The sequence below is a fragment of the Rhinatrema bivittatum genome, unplaced genomic scaffold (assembly GCF_901001135.1).
Source record: "Rhinatrema bivittatum unplaced genomic scaffold, aRhiBiv1.1, whole genome shotgun sequence".
In the NCBI taxonomy this organism is placed as follows: domain Eukaryota; kingdom Metazoa; phylum Chordata; class Amphibia; order Gymnophiona; family Rhinatrematidae; genus Rhinatrema; species Rhinatrema bivittatum.
In genome coordinates, this window is record NW_021820250.1 from 4,567 (window position 1) to 26,638 (window position 22,072).

The window sequence follows — 22,072 nt, forward strand, 5'->3', positions numbered from 1 at the left end:
TGTTCGTCCATTCACTCCATCCATTCATCCGTTCCTTCTATCCACTCTTACTGTTCGTCCATTCACTCCATCCATCCATCCACTCCTTCTATCCACTCCATCCAGTCATCCCACTCCTTCTATCCACTCTTACTGTTCGTCCATTCACTCCATCCATCCACTCCTTCTATCCACTCCATCCAGTCATCCACTCCTTCTATCCACTCTTACTGTTTGTCCATTCGCTCCATCCATCCATCCACTCCTATCTCCATCCATTCATCCATTCCTTCTATCCACTCTTACTGTTCATCCATTCCCTCCATCCATCCACTCCTTCTATCCACTCCATCCATCCATTCCTTCTATCCACTCTTACTGTTCGTCCATTCACTCCATCCATCCACTCCATCCATCCATCCACTCCTTCTATCCACTCTTACTGTACGTCCATTCACTCCATCCATCCATCCACTCCTTCTATCCACTCGTACTGTACGTCCATTCACTCCATCCATCCACTCCATCCATTCATCCATCCATCCACTCCTTCTATCCACTCCATCCATTCATCCATCCATCCACTCATTCTATCCACTCCATCCAGTCATCCACTCCTTCTATCCACTCTTACTGTTCGTCCATTCACTCCATCCATCTACTCCTTCTATCCACTCCATCCATCCACTCCTTCTATCCACTCGTACTGTTTGTCCATCCACTTCTTCCATCCATCCTTAGTGTTTATCCATTCACTCCAACCATCCACCCACTCCTTCTATGCACTCATTTGTCCATCCACCCCATCCATTCTTTCCATTCATCCATACAGTCCATCCACTCTTACCATTCATTTCATCCAACCACTCCTTCTATCCACTTTTGCCATTCATCTATCCACTCCATTCATCCAATCTGTTTGTCCATCCATTCCTTCCATTCACTCTTATCATTCATCCATCTGTCCCTTCCATCCATCCACTCTTTGTCCATTCACTCCATCCATCCACTCTGTTGTCTTTTCATTCCTTCCATCCACTCTTAATATTTGTCCAATTACTCCAACCATCCATCCACTCCTTCTATCCACTCCGTCCATTCATCCATCCACTCTTACTATTTGTCCATTCACTTCTTCCATCCATTCTTACTGTTTATCCATTCACGCCAACCATCCATCCACCCCATCCATTCTTTCCATTCATCCATACAGTCCATCCACTCTTACCATTCAATTCATCCATCCACTCCATTCATCCAATCTGTTTGTCCATCCTTTCCTTCCATCCACTCTTAATATTCAATCATCTATCCCTTCCATCCATCCATCCACTGTTTGTCCATTCACACCATCCATCCACTCTGTTGTCTTTTCATTCCTTCCATCCACTCTTACCATTTGTTCATCAACTCCTTCCATCCATCCATCCAGTTTGTCCATTTACGTCTTCCAACCACTCCTTCCATCCACTCCTTCCATCTATACTTCATCCATTCTTACCATTCTTCCATCCAGTCTTACTGTTTGTTCATCCATTCCTTCTATCCACTCTTACTATTCGTCCATCCACTCCTTTATATCCTCTACAGTGGGAGAGAGCACTCCAGCTGCACTGAACAGACCCCACACTTCCCAGACTACGCTATGCTGACACACCAACAGCATGTGATGAAGCAAAATAGGAAAAAAATAGTTCACCTTGCCGGCTTTGTCTTTTTGAATTCAGATGGTTGGCAGTGGAGACAGGATAGGAGGTGGAGAAGGAACGGCTTTTGGTTATATTCGGTGAAATGGAGCTGTTCCATGAGTCTGGCATAAAGGTACTGTAAAACCAGGGGACAAAGAGCTGTTAGTGCAAGATAAGCATGAGGAAAACAACAGCAGTGCAGGTACGTGACACACCAAGCGATAAAGAGCCTGGTGATGGGAGAAAAACACAAAAACAGCACTTCTAATAGAAGTGTCAATACCAAGTGACTATTCTATGCTACATATGGAGAGATGGAAGATCGTCAAGTACTAAGAGGTTTTATTTCTTTATTTTACATTTAGCTCACACATTTTCATTGGTAGCTGAAATGGCTAACAAATTCAGATAGAAGTAGTAAGTCCCTGCCCCAGATGGCTTAAAATCTGACAGGCTAATTTTAAAACAAGTGCACATATTGGCACGCGAGCAGGGATGCACTGGGATTTTAAATCATGAGCGCACCAGCACACGTATGACTGAAAATACATGTACCGGGTATAAGTATGCCTCTAATTTTAAGCAGTTACTTGAGCAAATCTACTTCGTGTATCTTCCATAGGACTTTGTCAGCTTTAACATGGATTTTAAAACATGCTTACGCGAGGGACATTCTCATTTTTTATAATTAGTTCCCCAGTTTGCCCAGTAAATATCAAGGTCATCCAGACCCCTCTGGCTCTTCATCCTGCATGCCCTCCAGTTGACTCAGACCCCTAAAATGCAAGATCTGCCAACTTGCTCCTCATCAGGAGCAGCAGTAAAGTTATGTGGCAAACAAGCCACCGTGCACCGCGGTCTCCGTGTAACTGCTGGCCCCGCCCTGGAACACCCAGGACCTGCCCATTTCACGGCTCTTTTCTACCCCCTTATTTTTTGCTCATGCATAAATCGCAGCTTTTAAAATCCACGTTGCTCACGCGTGGCCCACATGCTCGTGTACATGGGCATTCGTGCACGAGCAATGCTTTTAAAATTGACCCCTAGGTTTGTACCTGAGGCAATGTAGGGTGACGTGACTTGCCCAAGGTCACAGGGAGAGTCAGTAGGATTTGAACGTTGGCTTCCCTGGCTCTCAGCCCACTGCTCTAACCACTAGGATACTTATTGCCCCGATTTCCATAGCCCTGCCGGGATTCTCAAGGGTTGCACTTGGCCTCTGGTGTCAATGTCCTGAAACACCACTGCAAGAAGTGAGAAAGAGCATCAGCTATGTTGTTCCATTTGCCAGGTGCAAGCTTTACTTTGGAATTCGGCATTCAGGTCCGAGCATTTTAGAACTAGCAATCTTACCGGGTTATTCGCCTAATTCGTTGTATAATACGGTGTAGGAATATGAGTCCAGGACACTGATGCATAGCGCCTCCCGATGTATAATACGGTGTAGGAATATGAGTCCAGGGCACTGATGCATAGCGCCTCCCGATGTATAATATGATGTAGGAATATGAGTCCAGGGCACTGATGCATAGCGCCTCCCGATGTATAATACGGTGTAGGAATATGAGTCCAGGGCACTGATGCATAGCGCCTCCCGATGTATAATATGATGTAGGAATATGAGTCCAGGGCACTGATGCATAGGGGTGGAAGAAAAGTTCCCTCCGAGGAGGAAGGCTGCGTGGCTTGGCGTGCACAAGTTGCACAATTGTGCACCCCCTTGCGCGCGCCGACCCTGGATTTTATAACATGCGCGCAGCTGTATGCGCATGTTATAAAATCGGGTGTAGATTTGTGCACGCCGGGTAGCGCGAACAAATCTACTCCCGCGCGTATCTCTTAATATCCGGCCCTAAGGGTTTTTCCCAGAGAGACAAAATGGGAGAAAAGCCTTAATGAATCTGGCCCTTAGTTTGCTCATCATCATCAAACATATCAGAGACCAGGAAAATGTGGCAGAAAGATGCAGAAATAATCTCAATTGTTTTAGATGCCAATGGCCTGATTAAAAAGAACTTCCAAGCTCACCTTGATATGTTGCCTGTACATATTGTAGTCAATGAGCTGCAGAAGGAAGCTCTTTTACACAATGCAAACAGGGCCAGGGCAATGGTAGTAGGCGCCCTAGGCGACTTCTGCCTTGTGCCCGCCCCCCTCTCCAGTCACGTCGCGTCACCCCTGCGCTGCCCCTCCGCAGGTCTCGGCACCGACTCCCACCTCGTTCGCACGCTACTCGTGGCCCAACGAATCTCTACTCCTCTTTGCCACGAGTGGGAAAGGCTCCACTCACGGCATCACATGGCTGCTCTTTGGCGCCCCCTAAGGGTCGGCGCCATAGGCGACTGCCTAGTTCGCCTAATGGACGCACCAGCCCTGAATGCAAATATTAAGAAAAGAAAGAGATCATACCCTCAACGTACTGTGGCTGATGAGTGAGGTTCATTTCTGCCCATCTGGAGATACTGACCCAAGACAGGAATGCATCAAGAGTTTGAACTGCACAACACAGCAGCCTCCGCATACAGTGAACACGTTACGTAAAGTCAAGACTTCTATTTCTCTAATTTCTGAAGAACATGTGACTAAGGGTATTTTGCTCTATATTTCATCTAGAGAGGGGTTCTGCATCTTTGAGTCCTTCCCTTGCTTTATCTCCACCTTTTTATGGGGATAAAGTGCCCTGTGCGCACGCTCAGAGTTAGAGGGAAGGCGAGCTGGGGAGCGGCGTGGAGTTTGGAGTTGAATCCGTTTCCTGAGAGAAGGGCAAATCCCCGGGATCCTGAAGATTGGCTTCTTCATCTTTTCCCTTTGTGACCAATTAACAGCGAGGTTGGAGATGGTTGACTTTTGCTGTTTCCTAGTTTTTGGACTTTGAAAATTTTGTACAGATTGCTGGAGCCAACTGTTTTGAGATCTGCTTTTGGTCAGGAGGATTTTCTCCTCTCCAGCCTTTTCTTTATGCTGGAGCTTGAAGAGTAGGCACTGGTTTAGCTGGGGAGATTTTCCATGGACAGAAAGGCCTTTGTGTTTGCATTCTGATTTTTCCTGAAGTTACCTTTGTTCTTCATCTTTTTGGACTGGATCTTATTTTTCCAGCTTTAAGTATAATTTGAACACTACCCTCGGAGTCCATGGATCTTTTTGTACTTGGAATCCCCTGGTGAGCCTAATTACCAGCTGAGAATACCCCTGCCCAGTGCTATCTATACTGGGAGTGAGTGAGAAGCAGGAAGATATCCCGAGGGTTATCCCCTCCCCTTCCACCAGTGAACCCTGCCTTTATGTAGCTCTCCTGTTCCAGCCAACTAGGGAACCCGCTACAAAACTATTTACAGATTTTGAAAACCCTTCCTGTTTCGGTCACCCTGACCATTATGTGACCTAATCTCCATCAGAGCCCCATGCATTAATCCCATGGAAACACATAAAGCAGGAATTTAGTACTGGAAGACGAAGAGAAGATCTTGATCCAGACTGAATGCAGGAGTCACACTTATACACATAAAGCAAGAATACAGCACAAACAGCTGCAGAGTGATCTTTATCAGAGCCCCATGCAAGCATCACACATGTAAAGCATGAAGACAGCAGATATTAGAGATGTGAATCGTGTGCCCGATCGTCTTAACCATCAGGTTCGGATGGTGGGAGGGAAAAATCGGATTGTTAGAGATTGTGAATTGGAATCGGAATGATTCCAATTCACATTGTTAAATTTTTAGTGAGGCCTGAGCAGATAAACAAAACCCCACCGACCCCCCCCCCCCCAAAAAAATGTTAAATTACCTGGTGGTCCAGTGCGGGGGGGGGGGGTCCCCGGCGCGATCTCCTGCTCTCGGGCCATCGGCGCCATTTTGGCTACCACTGATAAAAAGGCGCCGATGGCCCAAAAAAAAAAACCCACCCCGACCCTTTTCAAATTACCCCTTTGCTTCTCCCACCCTCCCGACCCCCCCAAAAGGCGATCAGCGCCATTCTGGCAGTCGATCGCCTTTGCCCTTACCTTGTCACAGGGAGCGACGGTCGCTCCCTGTGACAAGGTAAGGGCAAAGGCGATCGGCGCCATTTTGAAACCTCCAGCACCGGGACCGGCACGATTGAAGGGATGGCTCCTGGACCCTCCGCTAGACCACCAGGAACATCTAAAAGGTTTTTGGGAGGGTTGGGAGGGTGGGAGAAGCAAAGGGGTAATTTGAAAAGGGTCGGGGTGGGTTTGTTTTTTTTGGGCCATCGGCGCCTTTTTATCAGTGGTAGCCAAAATGGCGCCGATGGCCCGAGAGCGGAAGATCGCGCCGGGGACCCCCCCCCACTGGACCACCAGGTAATTTAACATTTTGGGGGGGTTCGGGAGGGTGGGGGAGTGTAAGGAATTTGTTTTAAAAGGTCGGGGTGGGTTTAGAGGTTGTGTTGGTGTGCCGGTTTTCCCACCCTCCCCCAAATAATTCCCGTGCCCTATTTAACGATACAATATAAATGCTCCTGACGATAAATCGTGGGCATTTGTATTGTATTGTGTACTCTAACGGTTTAGAACGATATTAAAATTATCGGACGATAATTTTAATCGTTCAAAAACGATTCACATCCCTAGCAGATATGGGAAGAGTGAAACCTCAGAAGAACAGTGGCCATAATAAGATCTAAATGTCTTTTATTTGGAAAGGTAGGGAGATCCCCACAAAAGATGGTATGGCATTTTTCTGTCATCATGTTTCTAGGTTAAATTGTTTATTTATTTATTTGTACATTTTTTATATACCGACCTTTCTGAAAAGATTTCAAGTCGGTTAACAGTGCAACAAAATTACAAATCAATTAACAGTGTAATAAAATTATAACATAAAAGACAACTAAACACTTCATATTTCTTCAATTAAAAAACTAAAATGAGCAATTAATTTGTTAAATGTAAGTTCCTAAACCTGGCATTAAAACAACTACTTAAACCTAAAATTCCTAAAACCTCCATAAATAATTAATCACTTAAAAGTAATGTACAATCCCTAAACCGGGATCATGACAACTACTTAACCTAAGATCCCTAATCTAGATTACAAAGGCTATTACATATAGTCAATTAGGATTATTAGTATACAATATCTCCAACCTAAACTACAATAACACTGGTTACATATAATCATTTAAATGATTGTTTGTGTACAATATTCTTAAAATATTATTAAATCGATAATTACCATCTCTGTATGCTAGGTTCTGTTCTGATATCGAGAGGCAATGAATTCCAAATTTTTGGACCAGCCAGAGATAGTGACCTTTCTCTGACTGAACTCAAATGTGCTATTTTTGGTGATGGTATCGTTAGCAATGCTTTCCCGAGAGATGTTAAATTACGTACTGGCGTATGAATATGGAGGGAGGCATTTAGCCATTCGGTGTTTTTGCCATAGACTGTTTTATGTATTAACAGTAGACATTTGTATAGGATTCGCGTCTGAATTGGTAATCAATGTAGGTCTCTTAAAACTGGGGAAATATGGTCATATTTCTTCGTATTAGTCAATAAACGTGCCGCTGCGTTTTGCAGTAGCTGTAAAGGATGAACAGTTGAGTTTAGTACTCCCAGTAATAAGGCATTGCAATAGTCAAGTTTAGGTGAAACAAGTGCCTGCATAACGGTACGAAAATCCATCAACACACCAACTCCTGGCTCCTCAATTATGCAAACTGGCTGTAGGTGATGGTTACACCCTCCAGCATGGGTCACTTCTATGTTGCTTCCCTCTTCCAGTTGGTTCTTGTTGGTCTTGGGGACACTCTGAGTGGAATACCTCTTCCTTGAGGATGCATGCATTCTCGTTCCTTGTTCCCTCTTCAGAAAAGCCCACTGGTGGGAATAGCAGCCATCTCGGAATCATCAAAATGTAAAAATTTCAACGAAACCATTTTTAAATGTCTGAATTGATGCGGTTTTAACAAAAGCATACAAAAATGGTTTTTAAACCCCTTCTCCAGTTCCCTTTGGGTGCCAAAATGTAACCTTTTTATAGAGAACTCCCTAGAAAAGGCAAGAGGTCACCTTCATTTGCTACAGAGGTTGAGGAAAATCTGGCTGCAGCTTTGGGTCAGGAGTCTTCCATGGGAGACAGCAAAACTATAAGGCCCAAAAGATTCATGCACATCATCTCTCAAAAACAAGTCCACAACTGGGTGCACTCCAAAACAAGAGTAACTTTTACTGGCACTTAAAGCTGGATAATACAAACATAGAATAAAGACAGGTTGTAGAGTTTCACATAATCCATCAGCATAAGCATCGCACAGATTCTCATGCTACTCGAGAGACATTAGTAAGGAACTGCATCCTCCTCTAGCTCTATGACCGCACCTGGAGTACTGTGTGTGTTCTGCTCGTCCCATCTCAAGAAGGACAGAGCAGAACTGGAACATGGTAAAGGGGATGGAGCATCTTTCTTATGATGAGATCCAGCGCAGGCTAAAGAGACGGCTGAGAGGGACATTGTAAAAGTTTACATACACATTCATGCTCTTATACCCACCATAACCTCTCGCTCTCACAGACACTGACACACACTCTCAGGCTCTAAGACACTCCCCCTCCACACACCCCCCCCCCACACACACACAAACTCTTACTCCCTTGGATTTTCTCATACACACTCATGCTCTCACACTCACACACACTGACCCTCAGGCAGGATCCCATTCATTTTCACACCACTCCCTCCCCATCCCCCAGGCCTGCACACATTCATTCTCACACACATACACCCCCAGGCAGAGTCCCATTCATACACATGCACACACTAAAGGCAGAGACCCCCCTCTCTTTTGCCAGCAACCTCGGAGCCTCTCTCATTCCTCTGCTGCCACTGTCACTGCTGCCGCGTGGCTATTGGGGAGGCGCTGATTGCTGCTACTGGCACTGAAGCCCATTCTGCTGCCTCCTCTGTGCAGGCCCCGTGGGCTTCCACTTCCTCCATGTTGATCTCGTACATTGTGAGATCCGCATAGAGAAAGTGCTATTCTTGCACATTCCCAAAGATTACATGTGCCAATCACTAAAAAGTAATTTATTTTTTTTTTACCTTTGCTGGCTGATCTTAGTTTTCTAATCGGTTGGTCACAGGCTTTTTTTTTCCCACCTTCCCTTTCTTATTTTTTTGCCAATTCCTTTTATATTGTCTTTTTTTCTGTTTCTTTTCTCTCCATCTTCTTCCCTCAAACACACAGTCAGGTTCTCATTCTCACATGCATTTCTCTTTCTCACACACACAGGCTCTCACTGTCACATGCTGTCTCTCATACAATCATTCATACACACAGGCTCTCACTGGCACATGCTCTCTCTCATCCAATCATTCATACACAGGCTCTCACTGTCACATGCTCTCTCTCTCATACAATCATTTATACACACAGACTCTCACTGGCACATGCTCTCTCTCATACAATCATTCATACACAGGCTCTCACTGTCACATGCTCTCTCTCATACAATCATTCATACACACAGGCTCTCACTGGCACATGCTCTCTTTCATACAATCATTCATACACACAGGCTCTCACTGGCACATGCTCTCTCTCATACAATCATTCATACACACAGGCTCTCACTGTCACATGCTCTCTCTCTCATACAATCATTCATACACACAGGCTCTCACTGTCACATGCTGTGTCTCATACAATCATTCATACACACAGGCTCTCACTGTCACATGCTCTCTCATACAATCATTCATTTACACAGGCTCTCACTGTCACATACTGTCTCTCATACAATCATTCATACACACAGTCTCTCACTGGCACATGCTGTCTGACTCTCACACACACAGGCTCTCTCTCACTCCCACATGCTATCTAGCTCAAGCATAGGCTCTCACTGTCACATGCTCTCTCTCATACAATCATTCATACACACAGTCTCTCACTGGCACATGCTGTCTGACTCTCACACACACAGGCTCTCTCTCACTCCCACATGCTGTCTTGCTCAAGCACAGGCTCTCACTCTCACATGCTCTCTCTCATACAATCATTCATTCACAGTCTCTCTCTTGCACATGCTGTCTCTCTCACACACACACAGGCTCTCACATGCTGTCTCTGCAAACATTCAGATCCTCACTCCCACACACAATTTCTCAACTCATCTCATACACGCACGCAGACACACACTCTACAGACCCTCAGCCTCTCTCTCACCTCTGTGCCTCCTCTTCGCGGGTCGCTGCAGGATGGGCTCTGCAGCGGCCCTGATCTTCTCGGGCTGCGGCGGCCCTGCTACCGGGCCTCTTCCTCTTCTCCGGCCGCTGCTCCTCTTCTGTATGCGCTGATGCTCCTCCTCCTTCCTGCCCACGCGGCTCCGGCAACGTTTACTTCCGGGGCTGCACAGGCAGGAAGGAGGAGGAGCATCAGCGCGTTTAAACGCGATCTTTTTCTTCGGGCCGTGGTGACGTGAGCCTCACCACGGCCCTGCCCATCTGTCTGTTGCTGCTCAGCGGCCGCATAAGCCTCCTTGCGCCCGGGGGCAATGGCTCCCCTCGGGATACCACTGCTCGTGGCGCCCCCTAATACTTTGGTTGGAAACTTTATAATACCAAAAAGAAAATCCCAATCCCCCGATAGGTCAATCTGCCCCTGCTTGTGACCTAGATTGATCCCTGTTGGAGGCAGGATATTGGGTTCTACGGACCTTTGGTCTGACCCAGCAGAACAATTCTTATGTTCTTAACCCCTTCTGCCTCCTCTGACCACCGTAAGGAGATGAGGCAAAGGGCTGTGAAATGGGAGTGCTGAACATCAGGCAATAAAGGCTTCTGGTGAGTGTTCTGCAGAATGCTCTTATCTTTCAGAAGATGCACTTTATCTGGGCAGAAATACCTGCATGCTAACTTTGCCACATTTAATTTGTTTGATTAAAAGTGATTTATGTAGAAAGGCCTCACATTGCTCAATGCATTTTTAGGACCTGCTTTTATGTGTAATTGGAAATGTGTACAAGTGTGCTCAGTCACATGATTCTTGTACCACGCTCTGCACACTCGATGTGTTATAAATGTTTTTTTTATAAATCAGAACAAATTCTCAGCTGCCTGTGTGACCAGCGCACTGCCCTGCTGCCGACCTGCCTGAGGAACACCGAAGGCTCCTGTTCCTTTTTCTTTTCTCCCTCTCCCTATCTCCCTTGTGGTGTCTCCCTGTATTACCTGCTCTCCTGCTGGACCAGATTCTCTTTGGTTTTTTTTCTCATTTCAGACGCCGTGCTGCATCGCTCCCGAGGACCCTGGAAGTGCTGCCGTGCTCCTCCCCCTTGGCTGCCGCTGCTGACATCACCGACGTCAGAAAGCACGCCAAGAGGGGGCATTTAAATCGCGGAGAGGAACCAGAGGTACCGCGCACAGGCGTCACGCAACGAAGGGGCGCAACAAAGGGGCATGCCTCTTGGTACGCTCCTTCGTACACCCCAGAGAAACCAAGAACGCCCGAGAAAGCCACAAGTCTAAACCAGCCAGCTTGGAACATGGATGAGGAAAGAGAAGTGCCAACTAAACAACCAATCACTGTTTGCTTGAACAAAGGCAAATATGGAAATAATTATTTAAAGAACAAAACTAGACATATAACAAAGGAGACAAAGAAAAAATCACAAAATAACCTTTTACAGATAAAACTAACAGGAAAAAGCAGAAGGGATCACATCACTCAAACACTCACAGAATTACACTGCCTGCCAATTGAACAAAGTGCAATTTAAAACCCTATGCACAATTCACAAACTAATCTATGAGCAAAATACTGACTGGCTAAACACTGCACTACGACTACATGTCCCCCAGAGAAACCTCAGATCAGCCAATAAAGCTCTACTAACCATCCCCTCTGTAAAGACAGCAAAACTGACGCAAGTAAGAGAGAGAGCTCTATCCCTAGCCGGTCCAATATTATGGAACACAATGCCACTCGAATTAAGATTAATGAGAGATTTAAACTTTTCAAAAAGAGTTTAAAAACAGGGCTCTTCAAAAAAGCCTTTCAAAATGAGAGTGGGGAGTAAGTATTAATAAAAACAAGAAAGAGAAAAAGAACTTCTACACACAGTTAAAAGTCACCAAATAACATATATGCTTTCTTATTATTTTTTTCTCATACTTAAGTCTTAACGTAAAGAAAAATACAGTATCTCTCATGTATGGATTTCTATTAATCATATAAATGGAATTTCCAATCCACATTCCACATAGCGTATATTATCTGAATCATGTAACCGAAAAGTTTTGGCACCTCCTAGATAAGTTATAAACCAATCCAAACCTATTCACGTGCCTGCCTGTAAACCGTTGTGATGGTAGACCACTAAACGACGGTATAGAAAAGTTTTTAAATAAATAAAATAAATAAATAAAAAGGACTCCTATTTCAAAAAACCCTGCCATAAACAACCTCTTAATGTTAACATTCTTCCTAGTAAATGCACAATCAGTCGCAACAAAATTCCCAATCATCATGGATTTACCCTATGACAATAAACCAAACTTTGTTGCAACAACTGAATCCTGGTTAAAAAAAATCAGACGTAGTACTAAAAAATCAAATAGCACATAAAAACGACGAGGTGTTTTCAGTCCCTGGAATAAACAAGCGCGGTGGCAGACTCATGCTAATTATGAAAAAACCTTCAAATGTAAACCAACCCCCCCCCCCAAATCATGAAATTGCTATTTTTGATACAAACAATATACAGATATGCCTTATCTACTGCCCTCCAAGCCTCCTAGAATTAAATATCTCACCACTAATCGAGTTTCTCACACCACACTTAAACATCTCTAAACCTACCATCGTGCTAGGGGATTCTAATCTTCACATGGACGTCCACCTTTTATCAAATACATGCCAGACACTGTGACAGCATTAGGCTTCTCACTAATAACGGATAAACCAACACATAAAGCTGGACATTCTCTCGATCTCACCTTCATCAACCACAACTGTTTAGAACACTCTAAAACTGATTACACGCAAATTCCCTGGTCAGACCACTTCCTTATTCATTCCAATGTAAAATTCCTTAAACCTCAAATCAAACAAAATTATAAACCCTTAGAATTTAAATATCGACCACCTTTCAATATTAAAAAACTAGAAGAAAAACTAACAGATATTGACTACAACAACTGCATTTCTGCTACAGAAACATGGTTAGACTTACCAAAAAAAAAAATAGCAGATGAAATAAACCCCATCAAATCAATACGAAAAAAGAATCAAAACAAAATAATCCCTGCCATAACGAAAAAGTAAAAAATGCAAAAAGGACTCTCAGGACAATAGAAAAAAGATGGAGAAAACACAAAACAACCGAAACCCTAACTAAATACAGAAAACATCTAGTTTTCTATAAACAACTAATCCTTAATGTATAAAAGGAATACTACAGCAAGAAAATAGAAAAGTTTGCTAATAACCCAAGAACCTTATTCTCAATAGTATCAAATCTCACCAATGGCAAACAAGAATCACCTCAAAATATACCAGAATCAAAATGTAACGAAATTGCCAAATTCTTCGGTGACAAAATTACAAACTTAAGAACCAAACTACTTAATACTACCAAACAAGAAATTAAAATGCAAAAAAGAGACATGAACCAATGGTCATCATTTATTGAGATATCCGGATGGAAGTCGAATCCATGCTAAAAAACCTAAACCCGGCTGCACACATAATCGACTCAATACCAACATTAGACCTAAAAAAAACAGCTAACACAGTCTCCCCAACACTAGCTAAGATCATAAACCTATCCCTAGACGAAGGAACAATGCCAGATATATTGAAAGGGGCAATTATTAAACCAATCATAAAGAAAGAAAACAACTACCGCCCAGTCTCAAATCTTCCCTTACTAGCCAAACTAATAGAAAAAAAACAGTACAGAAACAGCTAGCTGAACACCTAGATAATAATAACATACTGTACCCGTCACAACATGGATTTCGCAAGCACTACAGAACTGAAACACTACTTCTCTCGCTAATAGATAACATTCTAAGAGGTTTTGATAGCGGTAAACATTACATTTTAATAATGCTAGACTTATCAGCAGCATTAGACACAGTAAACCATAAAATACTACTAAAAAGATTAGAAGAAATTGGACTACACAGCAAAACAATAAATTGGTTCAGTTCATACCTAGATAATAGATTCTTTCAAGTTCAGATCAATAATGTATTATCAAAAAATATATCTCTAAACAGGAGTACCACAGGAATCAGCCCTGTCCGCAACCCTCTTTAATATATACATGTTGCCCTTATGTCATCTACTAGCAGGATTGGGAATCTTACATTACATTTACGCAGACGACATTCAACTAATTCTTCCAATCAAGGACACATTAGAGAAAACGTTAAAGCTAGCTAACATGTACCTAGACATAATAAAACAATTACTAAACCAAATGGAACTTGTGATTAACATTGAAAAAACAGAATTTCTACACTTTGGGGTAGATTTTAAAACCCCTGCGCACGTAAATCCTCCTGGATTTACGCGCGCCTATTTTGCATAGGCCGCCGATACGCGCAAAGCCCCGGGATGCGCGTAAGTCCCGGGGCTTCGTAAAAGGGGCGGGAGGGGGCGTGTCCGGGGGCAGGGGGCGGTCTGGGGCGGGTCCAGGGGTGTGGCGACGGTTCGGGGGCGGGCCGGGAGGGTGGTCCCGAGTCCCCCGGCACTGCGGCCTGTGCCGGGGGATGCCAGAGCGGCGCACGCAAGTTACGCCTGCTTCAAGCAGGCGTAACTTGCCCAACAAAGGTAGGGGGGGGATTTAGGTAGGGCTGGGGGGTGGGGGACGCGGAAGGAAAGTTCCCTCCGAGGCCGCTCCGATTTCGGAGCGGCCTCGGAGGGAACGGAGGCAGGCTGCGCGGCTTGGCGCGTGCAGGCTGCCGATTTTGCGCAGCCTTGCGCGCACCAACCCCAGATTTTATAAGATACGCACGGCTATGCGCGTATCTTATAAAATCTGGCGTACTTTTGTTCGCGCCAATGGCGCGAACAAAAGTACGCTCGCGCGTATGTTTTGAAGATCTACCTCTTAGAAAGAAAAAATATCGAAATCATTCAAACTCCAATAATACTCAAAAACAACCAGAAAATTGACCTAGCTGAAAAAGTACGGAACTTTGGAATAATAATGGACCCAGAAATCAATCTAGCAACACATATCGCTAAAAGTAAAAGAAGGCTATGCAAAACTCATGATCCTCAGAAGACTAAAACCACTACTAACACCAACTGATTTCAGAACAGTACTTCAGGCGCTGATTTTCTCCAGCACCGACTACTGTAATGCACTTTTACTAGGACTCCCAAATATAACATTAAGGCCACTTCAAATACTTCAAAACACAGCAGCTAGAATACTAACTGGCAAAAGAAGGAGAGACCATATAACTGAAACCCTAGCGGAATTACATTGGTTACCTATTGAGCACATAAATAATACATGATGAAAAAGTGGACTGGCTAAACAGGGCACTACGAGTACACAGCCCACACAGAAACCTTCGCTCAGCAAACAAAGCTCTCTTAACCATTCCTTCAGTAAAGACAGCGAGACTAACCCAAGTGAGAGAAAGGGCCTTATCTTTAGCAGGCCCCACACTTTGGAACACAGTGCCTCTAGAGATCAGATTGCAAAGAGATCTCAAAACCTTTAAGAGGAGTTTAAAAACATGGCTTTTTAAACAAGCAAATATACAGGAATAGGCAGAAGAACACCAGCACACAGCACCATTCTCAGAAATGTGCATTATAATAGCCCAACAATTCTATTTCCCAACAAACTTAAGTGTAAAACACAGAGAATATGAATTTTACCAGGGAATAGTACCTTACTGGTCCAACTGGTCATGACCTTTGTCACGAAACAATTGACCATCTTATAAGGATATATTGTATCCGAAACTTTTGTGGCACCTGTTAGAATGTACGATAGTACGCACCCACCTACCTTAATTTATGTGCCTACACGTAAACCGCTGCGATGGTATAGAAAAGATTTTAAACAAACAGCCACTTTGCCGCCTCCAGAATAATTATTTAGGTTAATGGAGAAGTCCCTTTGCTTCTACTTTACAAATACGGTTCTAGTTATTTACACCCATGCAGATATCAAAGCAATAATTTGGAAAATAATTAACCTGTGCGCCCTCCCTCTGATCCACCTGCTTTGGATCCCCTCCATATTTCGCCAGCAGCATTCCCTATTATTCAGAGCCTTGCACAGTGGGACGCTGACTTCTCTGCACCTGCAGGCAGTTTTCTCTCTGCGCTATACGGCTTCCTTTTGAAGGGCAGAAGCTATAGAAACGTGCACTCTATTGCCTGACTATTCTCTTCATGCTCCATATTTTCAATTTAGAGTTTTGGTCCCTCAGAAAGTAAAGGTATGTGGTGTTTGGGGAACTCTCAGAAGCTACAAGGGTCAAGCTGCTGGCCCTACGTGAATACAATGCTGACCACATGAGAGTGCTTCTTGCTCACCCGGAGGAAGGGGCGTCTTGAGGTTTGAGGCTGCCACTGCGGTCTCTCCTTACAGGTGCTGGCTCCAATGTGGGCAGACCTGTGGCCGATGTAGTTGTTGTCCATGTTGATGAAACTCGTCGTAAGAGCCCTGGAGGAAGACTCCTTCTGAGGCGCTGAGGACAGAGGGGAGGAAGAGCAGAAATCAGCACTGAAGTCAATGAAAAGATGCAGCATCCCATAGCACTCTCTGGTAACATGCACTCACCTACCGAGCAGAAGATGAACCCTACAACGAGAGGCTCAAAACACTCACTAGAGGAAAGAAGGGAAGGTAGGACCTGATCTTAGCAGCCTTCAATAAATTACAGGAAGGTGAAATTCTCCAAGGAGAAAGAAATTTCAAGAACAGAGGTCTTGATATGAAGTTAGAAGGAGAAATGTGTAGAGGGAAGATGAGGAAATCCTTCTTTATTGAAAGGACGGTAGATTCTGGAATAACCTACCAGCAGATGTGGTATTAATCAGAATGGTGAGAGAATTCAGGTATGCTTGGGACAGGTAGAGAGCGAGGGACTTTCAATATTGCAGACAACTACCCTTCACTCCCGTCAGAGTAAAGGCAAGTAAGAAGCAAGAAGAGGAAAACAAGGGGCAGATAAGAGAAGCACAACCTAGCAATTCAACTGGTAGTAGAGTTAGCTGCATTGGAATCAGCTGGATCGATGCCAGCGGGGTGATGGTGATGGTGGGCAGGAACAATCCAGCATGGCTGGATGTTCAGTTAACAGCTCCATTAATTTTGCAAGCTGTTTTATTTCAACGCTGGGCAGTAAGACGTGGAGAAGGGCTGGACATTGGATTAAATATGAAAACTTGTACACTCATCTATCAAGGATGGGATGATGAACAATAGGATGGGACAGGGCTGACGGTTATTATAGTGGGTGTAGAGCATATGGGGAGAGAAATGATAGGAGGAGGCAAGGTGATAGTTATTATTGAAGATGTAGAGGACATTTATAATTATTTATTAAAATCATTTTTATCCTGCACCATTAAAGCATATTTGAGCAGGTTACAAATAAACATTCATAGCAATAACCCCCACTGTTTCTACAAATAACTCTTCCTCAGGGTTCCCTCCTCACATGACTTTCCTTAGGAATGATAGCACTCCTCATTGGATAAGAGCAGTACCTACATTAGGAATGAGAGCTCTCCTCTCATTGATAAGAGCAGTATCTACCTTAGGAATGATAGCTCTCCTCTCATTGGATAAGACAGTATCTACCTTAGGAATGAGAGCTCTCTTCTCACTGGATAAGACAGTATCTACCTTAGGAATGAGAGCTCTCCTCTCACTGGATAAGAGCAGTACCTACCTTAGGAATGAGAGCTCTCCTCTCATTGGATAAGGCAGTATCTACCTTAGGAATGAGAGCTCTCCTCTCACTGGATAAGAGCAGTACCTACCTTAGGAATGAGAGCTCTCCTCTCATTGGATAAGGCAGTATCTACCTTAGGAATGAGAGCTCTCCTCTCATTGGATAAGACAGTATCTACCTTAGGAGTAATAGCTCTCCTCTCATTGGATAAGACAGTATCTACCTTAGGAATGAGAGCTCTCCTCTCATTGGATAAGACAGTATCTACCTTAGGAATGATAGCTCTCCTCTCACTGGATAAGAGCAGTACCTACCTTAGGAATGAGAGCTCTCCTCTCATTGGATAAGGCAGTATCTACCTTAGGAATGAGAGCTCTCCTCTCATTGGATAAGATAGTATCTACCTTAGGAAGGATAGCTCTCCTCTCATTGGATAAGACAGTATCTACCTTAGGAATGAGAGCTCTCTTCTCACTGGATAAGACAGTATCTACCTTAGGAATGATAGCTCTCTTCTCACTGGATAAGACAGTATCTACCTTAGGAATGATAGCTCTCCTCTCATTGGATAAGAGCAGTACCTTACCTTGGGAATGAGAGCTCTCCTCTCACTGGATAAGAGCAGTACCTACCTTAGGAATGATAGCTCTCCTCTCATTGGATAAGACAGTATCTACCTTAGGAATGATAGCTCTCCTCTCATTGGATAAGAGCAGTACCTTACCTTGGGAATGAGAGCTCTCCTCTCATTGGATAAGAGCAGTACCTTACCTTGGGAATGAGAGCTCTCCTCTCATTGGATAAGAGCAGTACCTTACCTTGGGAATGAGAGCTCTCCTCTCACTGGATAAGAGCAGTACCTACCTTAGGAATGAGAGCTCTCCTCTCACTGGATAAGAGCAGTACCTTACCTTGGGAATGAGAGCTCTCCTCTCATTGGATAAGAGCAGTACCTTACCTTGGGAATGAGAGCTCTCCTCTCACTGGATAAGAGCAGTACCTACCTTGGGAATGAGAGCTCTCCTCTCATTGGATAAGAGCAGTACCTTACCTTGGGAATGAGAGCTCTCCTCTCATTGGATAAGAGCAGTACCTTACCTTGGGAATGAGAGCTCTCCTCTCATTGGATAAGAGCAGTACCTTACCTTGGGAATGAGAGCTCTCCTCTCATTGGATAAGAGCAGTACCTACCTTAGGAATGATAGCTCTCCTCTCATTGGATAAGAGCAGTACCTACCTTAGGAATGATAGCTCTCCTCTCATTGGATAAGAGCAGTACCTTACCTTGGGAATGAGAGCTCTCCTCTCACTGGATAAGAGCAGTACCTACCTTGGGAATGAGAGCTCTCCTCTCACTGGATAAGAGCAGTACCTACCTTAGGAAGGATAGCTCTCCTCTCATTGGATAAGAGCAGTACCTACCTTAGGAAGGATAGCTCTCCTCTCACTGGATAAGAGCAGTACCTACCTTAGGAATGAGAGCTCTCCTCTCATTGGATAAGGCAGTATCTACCTTAGGAATGAGAGCTCTCCTCTCATTGGATAAGACAGTATCTACCTTAGGAGTAATAGCTCTCCTCTCATTGGATAAGACAGTATCTACCTTAGGAATGAGAGCTCTCCTCTCATTGGATAAGACAGTATCTACCTTAGGAATGATAGCTCTCCTCTCACTGGATAAGAGCAGTACCTACCTTAGGAATGAGAGCTCTCCTCTCATTGGATAAGGCAGTATCTACCTTAGGAATGAGAGCTCTCCTCTCATTGGATAAGATAGTATCTACCTTAGGAAGGATAGCTCTCCTCTCATTGGATAAGACAGTATCTACCTTAGGAATGAGAGCTCTCTTCTCACTGGATAAGACAGTATCTACCTTAGGAATGATAGCTCTCTTCTCACTGGATAAGACAGTATCTACCTTAGGAATGATAGCTCTCCTCTCATTGGATAAGAGCAGTACCTTACCTTGGGAATGAGAGCTCTCCTCTCACTGGATAAGAGCAGTACCTACCTTAGGAATGATAGCTCTCCTCTCATTGGATAAGACAGTATCTACCTTAGGAATGATAGCTCTCCTCTCATTGGATAAGAGCAGTACCTTACCTTGGGAATGAGAGCTCTCCTCTCATTGGATAAGAGCAGTACCTTACCTTGGGAATGAGAGCTCTCCTCTCATTGGATAAGAGCAGTACCTTACCTTGGGAATGAGAGCTCTCCTCTCACTGGATAAGAGCAGTACCTACCTTAGGAATGAGAGCTCTCCTCTCACTGGATAAGAGCAGTACCTTACCTTGGGAATGAGAGCTCTCCTCTCATTGGATAAGAGCAGTACCTTACCTTGGGAATGAGAGCTCTCCTCTCACTGGATAAGAGCAGTACCTACCTTGGGAATGAGAGCTCTCCTCTCATTGGATAAGAGCAGTACCTTACCTTGGGAATGAGAGCTCTCCTCTCATTGGATAAGAGCAGTACCTTACCTTGGGAATGAGAGCTCTCCTCTCATTGGATAAGAGCAGTACCTTACCTTGGGAATGAGAGCTCTCCTCTCATTGGATAAGAGCAGTACCTACCTTAGGAATGATAGCTCTCCTCTCATTGGATAAGAGCAGTACCTACCTTAGGAATGATAGCTCTCCTCTCATTGGATAAGAGCAGTACCTTACCTTGGGAATGAGAGCTCTCCTCTCACTGGATAAGAGCAGTACCTACCTTGGGAATGAGAGCTCTCCTCTCACTGGATAAGAGCAGTACCTACCTTAGGAAGGATAGCTCTCCTCTCATTGGATAAGAGCAGTACCTACCTTAGGAAGGATAGCTCTCCTCTCACTGGATAAGAGCAGTACCTACCTTAGGAATGATAGCTCTCCTCTCATTGGATAAGAGCAGTACCTACCTTAGGAATGATAGCTCTCCTCTCATTGGATAAGAGCAGTACCTACCTTAGGAATGATAGCTCTCCTCTCATTGGATAAGAGCAGTACCTTACCTTGGGAATGAGAGCTCTCCTCTCACTGGATAAGAGCAGTACCTACCTTGGGAATGAGAGCTCTCCTCTCACTGGATAAGAGCAGTACCTACCTTAGGAATGATAGCTCTCCTCTCACTGGATAAGACAGTATCTACCTTAGGAATGAGAGCTCTCCTCTCATTGGATAAGACAGTATCTACCTTAGGAAGGATAGCTCTCCTCTCATTGGATAAGAGCAGTACCTACCTTAGGAATGATAGCTCTCCTCTCACTGGATAAGACAGTATCTACCTTAGGAAGGATAGCTCTCCTCTCACTGGATAAGAGCAGTACCTACCTTAGGAATGAGAGCTCTCCTCTCACTGGATAAGAGCAGTACCTACCTTAGGAATGAGAGCTCTCTTCTCACTGGATAAGACAGTATCTACCTTAGGAATGATAGCTCTCTTCTCACTGGATAAGACAGTATCTACCTTAGGAATGATAGCTCTCCTCTCATTGGATAAGAGCAGTACCTACCTTGGGAATGAGAGCTCTCCTCTCACTGGATAAGAGCAGTACCTACCTTAGGAATGATAGCTCTCCTCTCATTGGATAAGAGCAGTACCTACCTTGGGAATGAGAGCTCTCCTCTCACTGGATAAGACAGTATCTACCTTAGGAATGATAGCTCTCCTCTCATTGGATAAGAGCAGTACCTACCTTGGGAATTAGAGCTCTCCTCTCATTGGATAAGAGCAGTACCTACCTTAGGAATGATACCTCTCCTCTCACTGGATAAGAGCAGTACCTACCTTGGGAATGAGAGCTCTCCTCTCACTGGATAAGAGCAGTACCTACCTTAGGAATGATACCTCTCCTCTCACTGGATAAGAGCAGTACCTACCTTAGGAATGATAGCTCTCCTCTCACTGGATAAGAGCAGTACCTACCTTGGGAATGAGAGCTCTCCTCTCACTGGATAAGAGCAGTACCTACCTTGGGAATGGTGATCTTTTCTCCTCTCTCCGGGCATTCCTCTGAGTCCGAGCAGGTGTGTTTCTCATTAAATGATGCCAGGGCATTTATCCTAGGCTTGTGGATAGGCTGGAAGGTTAACTGGGTGCTCAGCAGGTTGCTTACTGCTCTCAGGGTGGTGCATATATTTGGGGGTAGAGAAGGATCGGCAAGGAGGTCTGTAATGAGTCCATGAGCTTCTCCCATAACAGCAATATCAACAGCCACACTGGTTCCAGACTACAAGAGAAAAGACAAATAAGAGAAGATAAGCCTGCTGGCTATGGTTATCACCTTACAGGTGAATTTTCAGAGGAGTTACGTGCGGAAAGGTAACTAGTAGTGTAGCAATTTTCAAAAGCCATTTATACAAGTAAAGTTCCCTTACAGGAGTATGGACAATTCACTGGCATACACTGTACCAATTTCCGAAAGCCCACTTACATGGATAAAGTGCATTGACACATGTAAAACAGTTTTAAGTATGTAAGTGCTTTTTAGAATAAGGCCCGTAGAGTACAGCCCTGTACCTCCT

At 44.4% G+C, this 22,072-nt stretch overlaps 1 protein-coding gene across 1 annotated transcript; it reads right to left on the reverse strand.

The window, feature by feature from the left end:
- Positions 1-1,678: 1,678 nt before the first annotated feature.
- Positions 1,679-21,996, reverse strand: LOC115081291 (cGMP-inhibited 3',5'-cyclic phosphodiesterase A-like; the record flags this gene model as incomplete). The annotated part of the gene is given in 4 exon segments (XM_029585784.1): positions 1,679-1,803; positions 16,206-16,360; positions 21,520-21,777; positions 21,982-21,996. Coding segments are annotated over 4 exon segments (553 nt in total), but the record flags the coding sequence as incomplete, so codon positions are not given.
- Between the last annotated feature and the right edge of the window lie 76 nt (positions 21,997-22,072).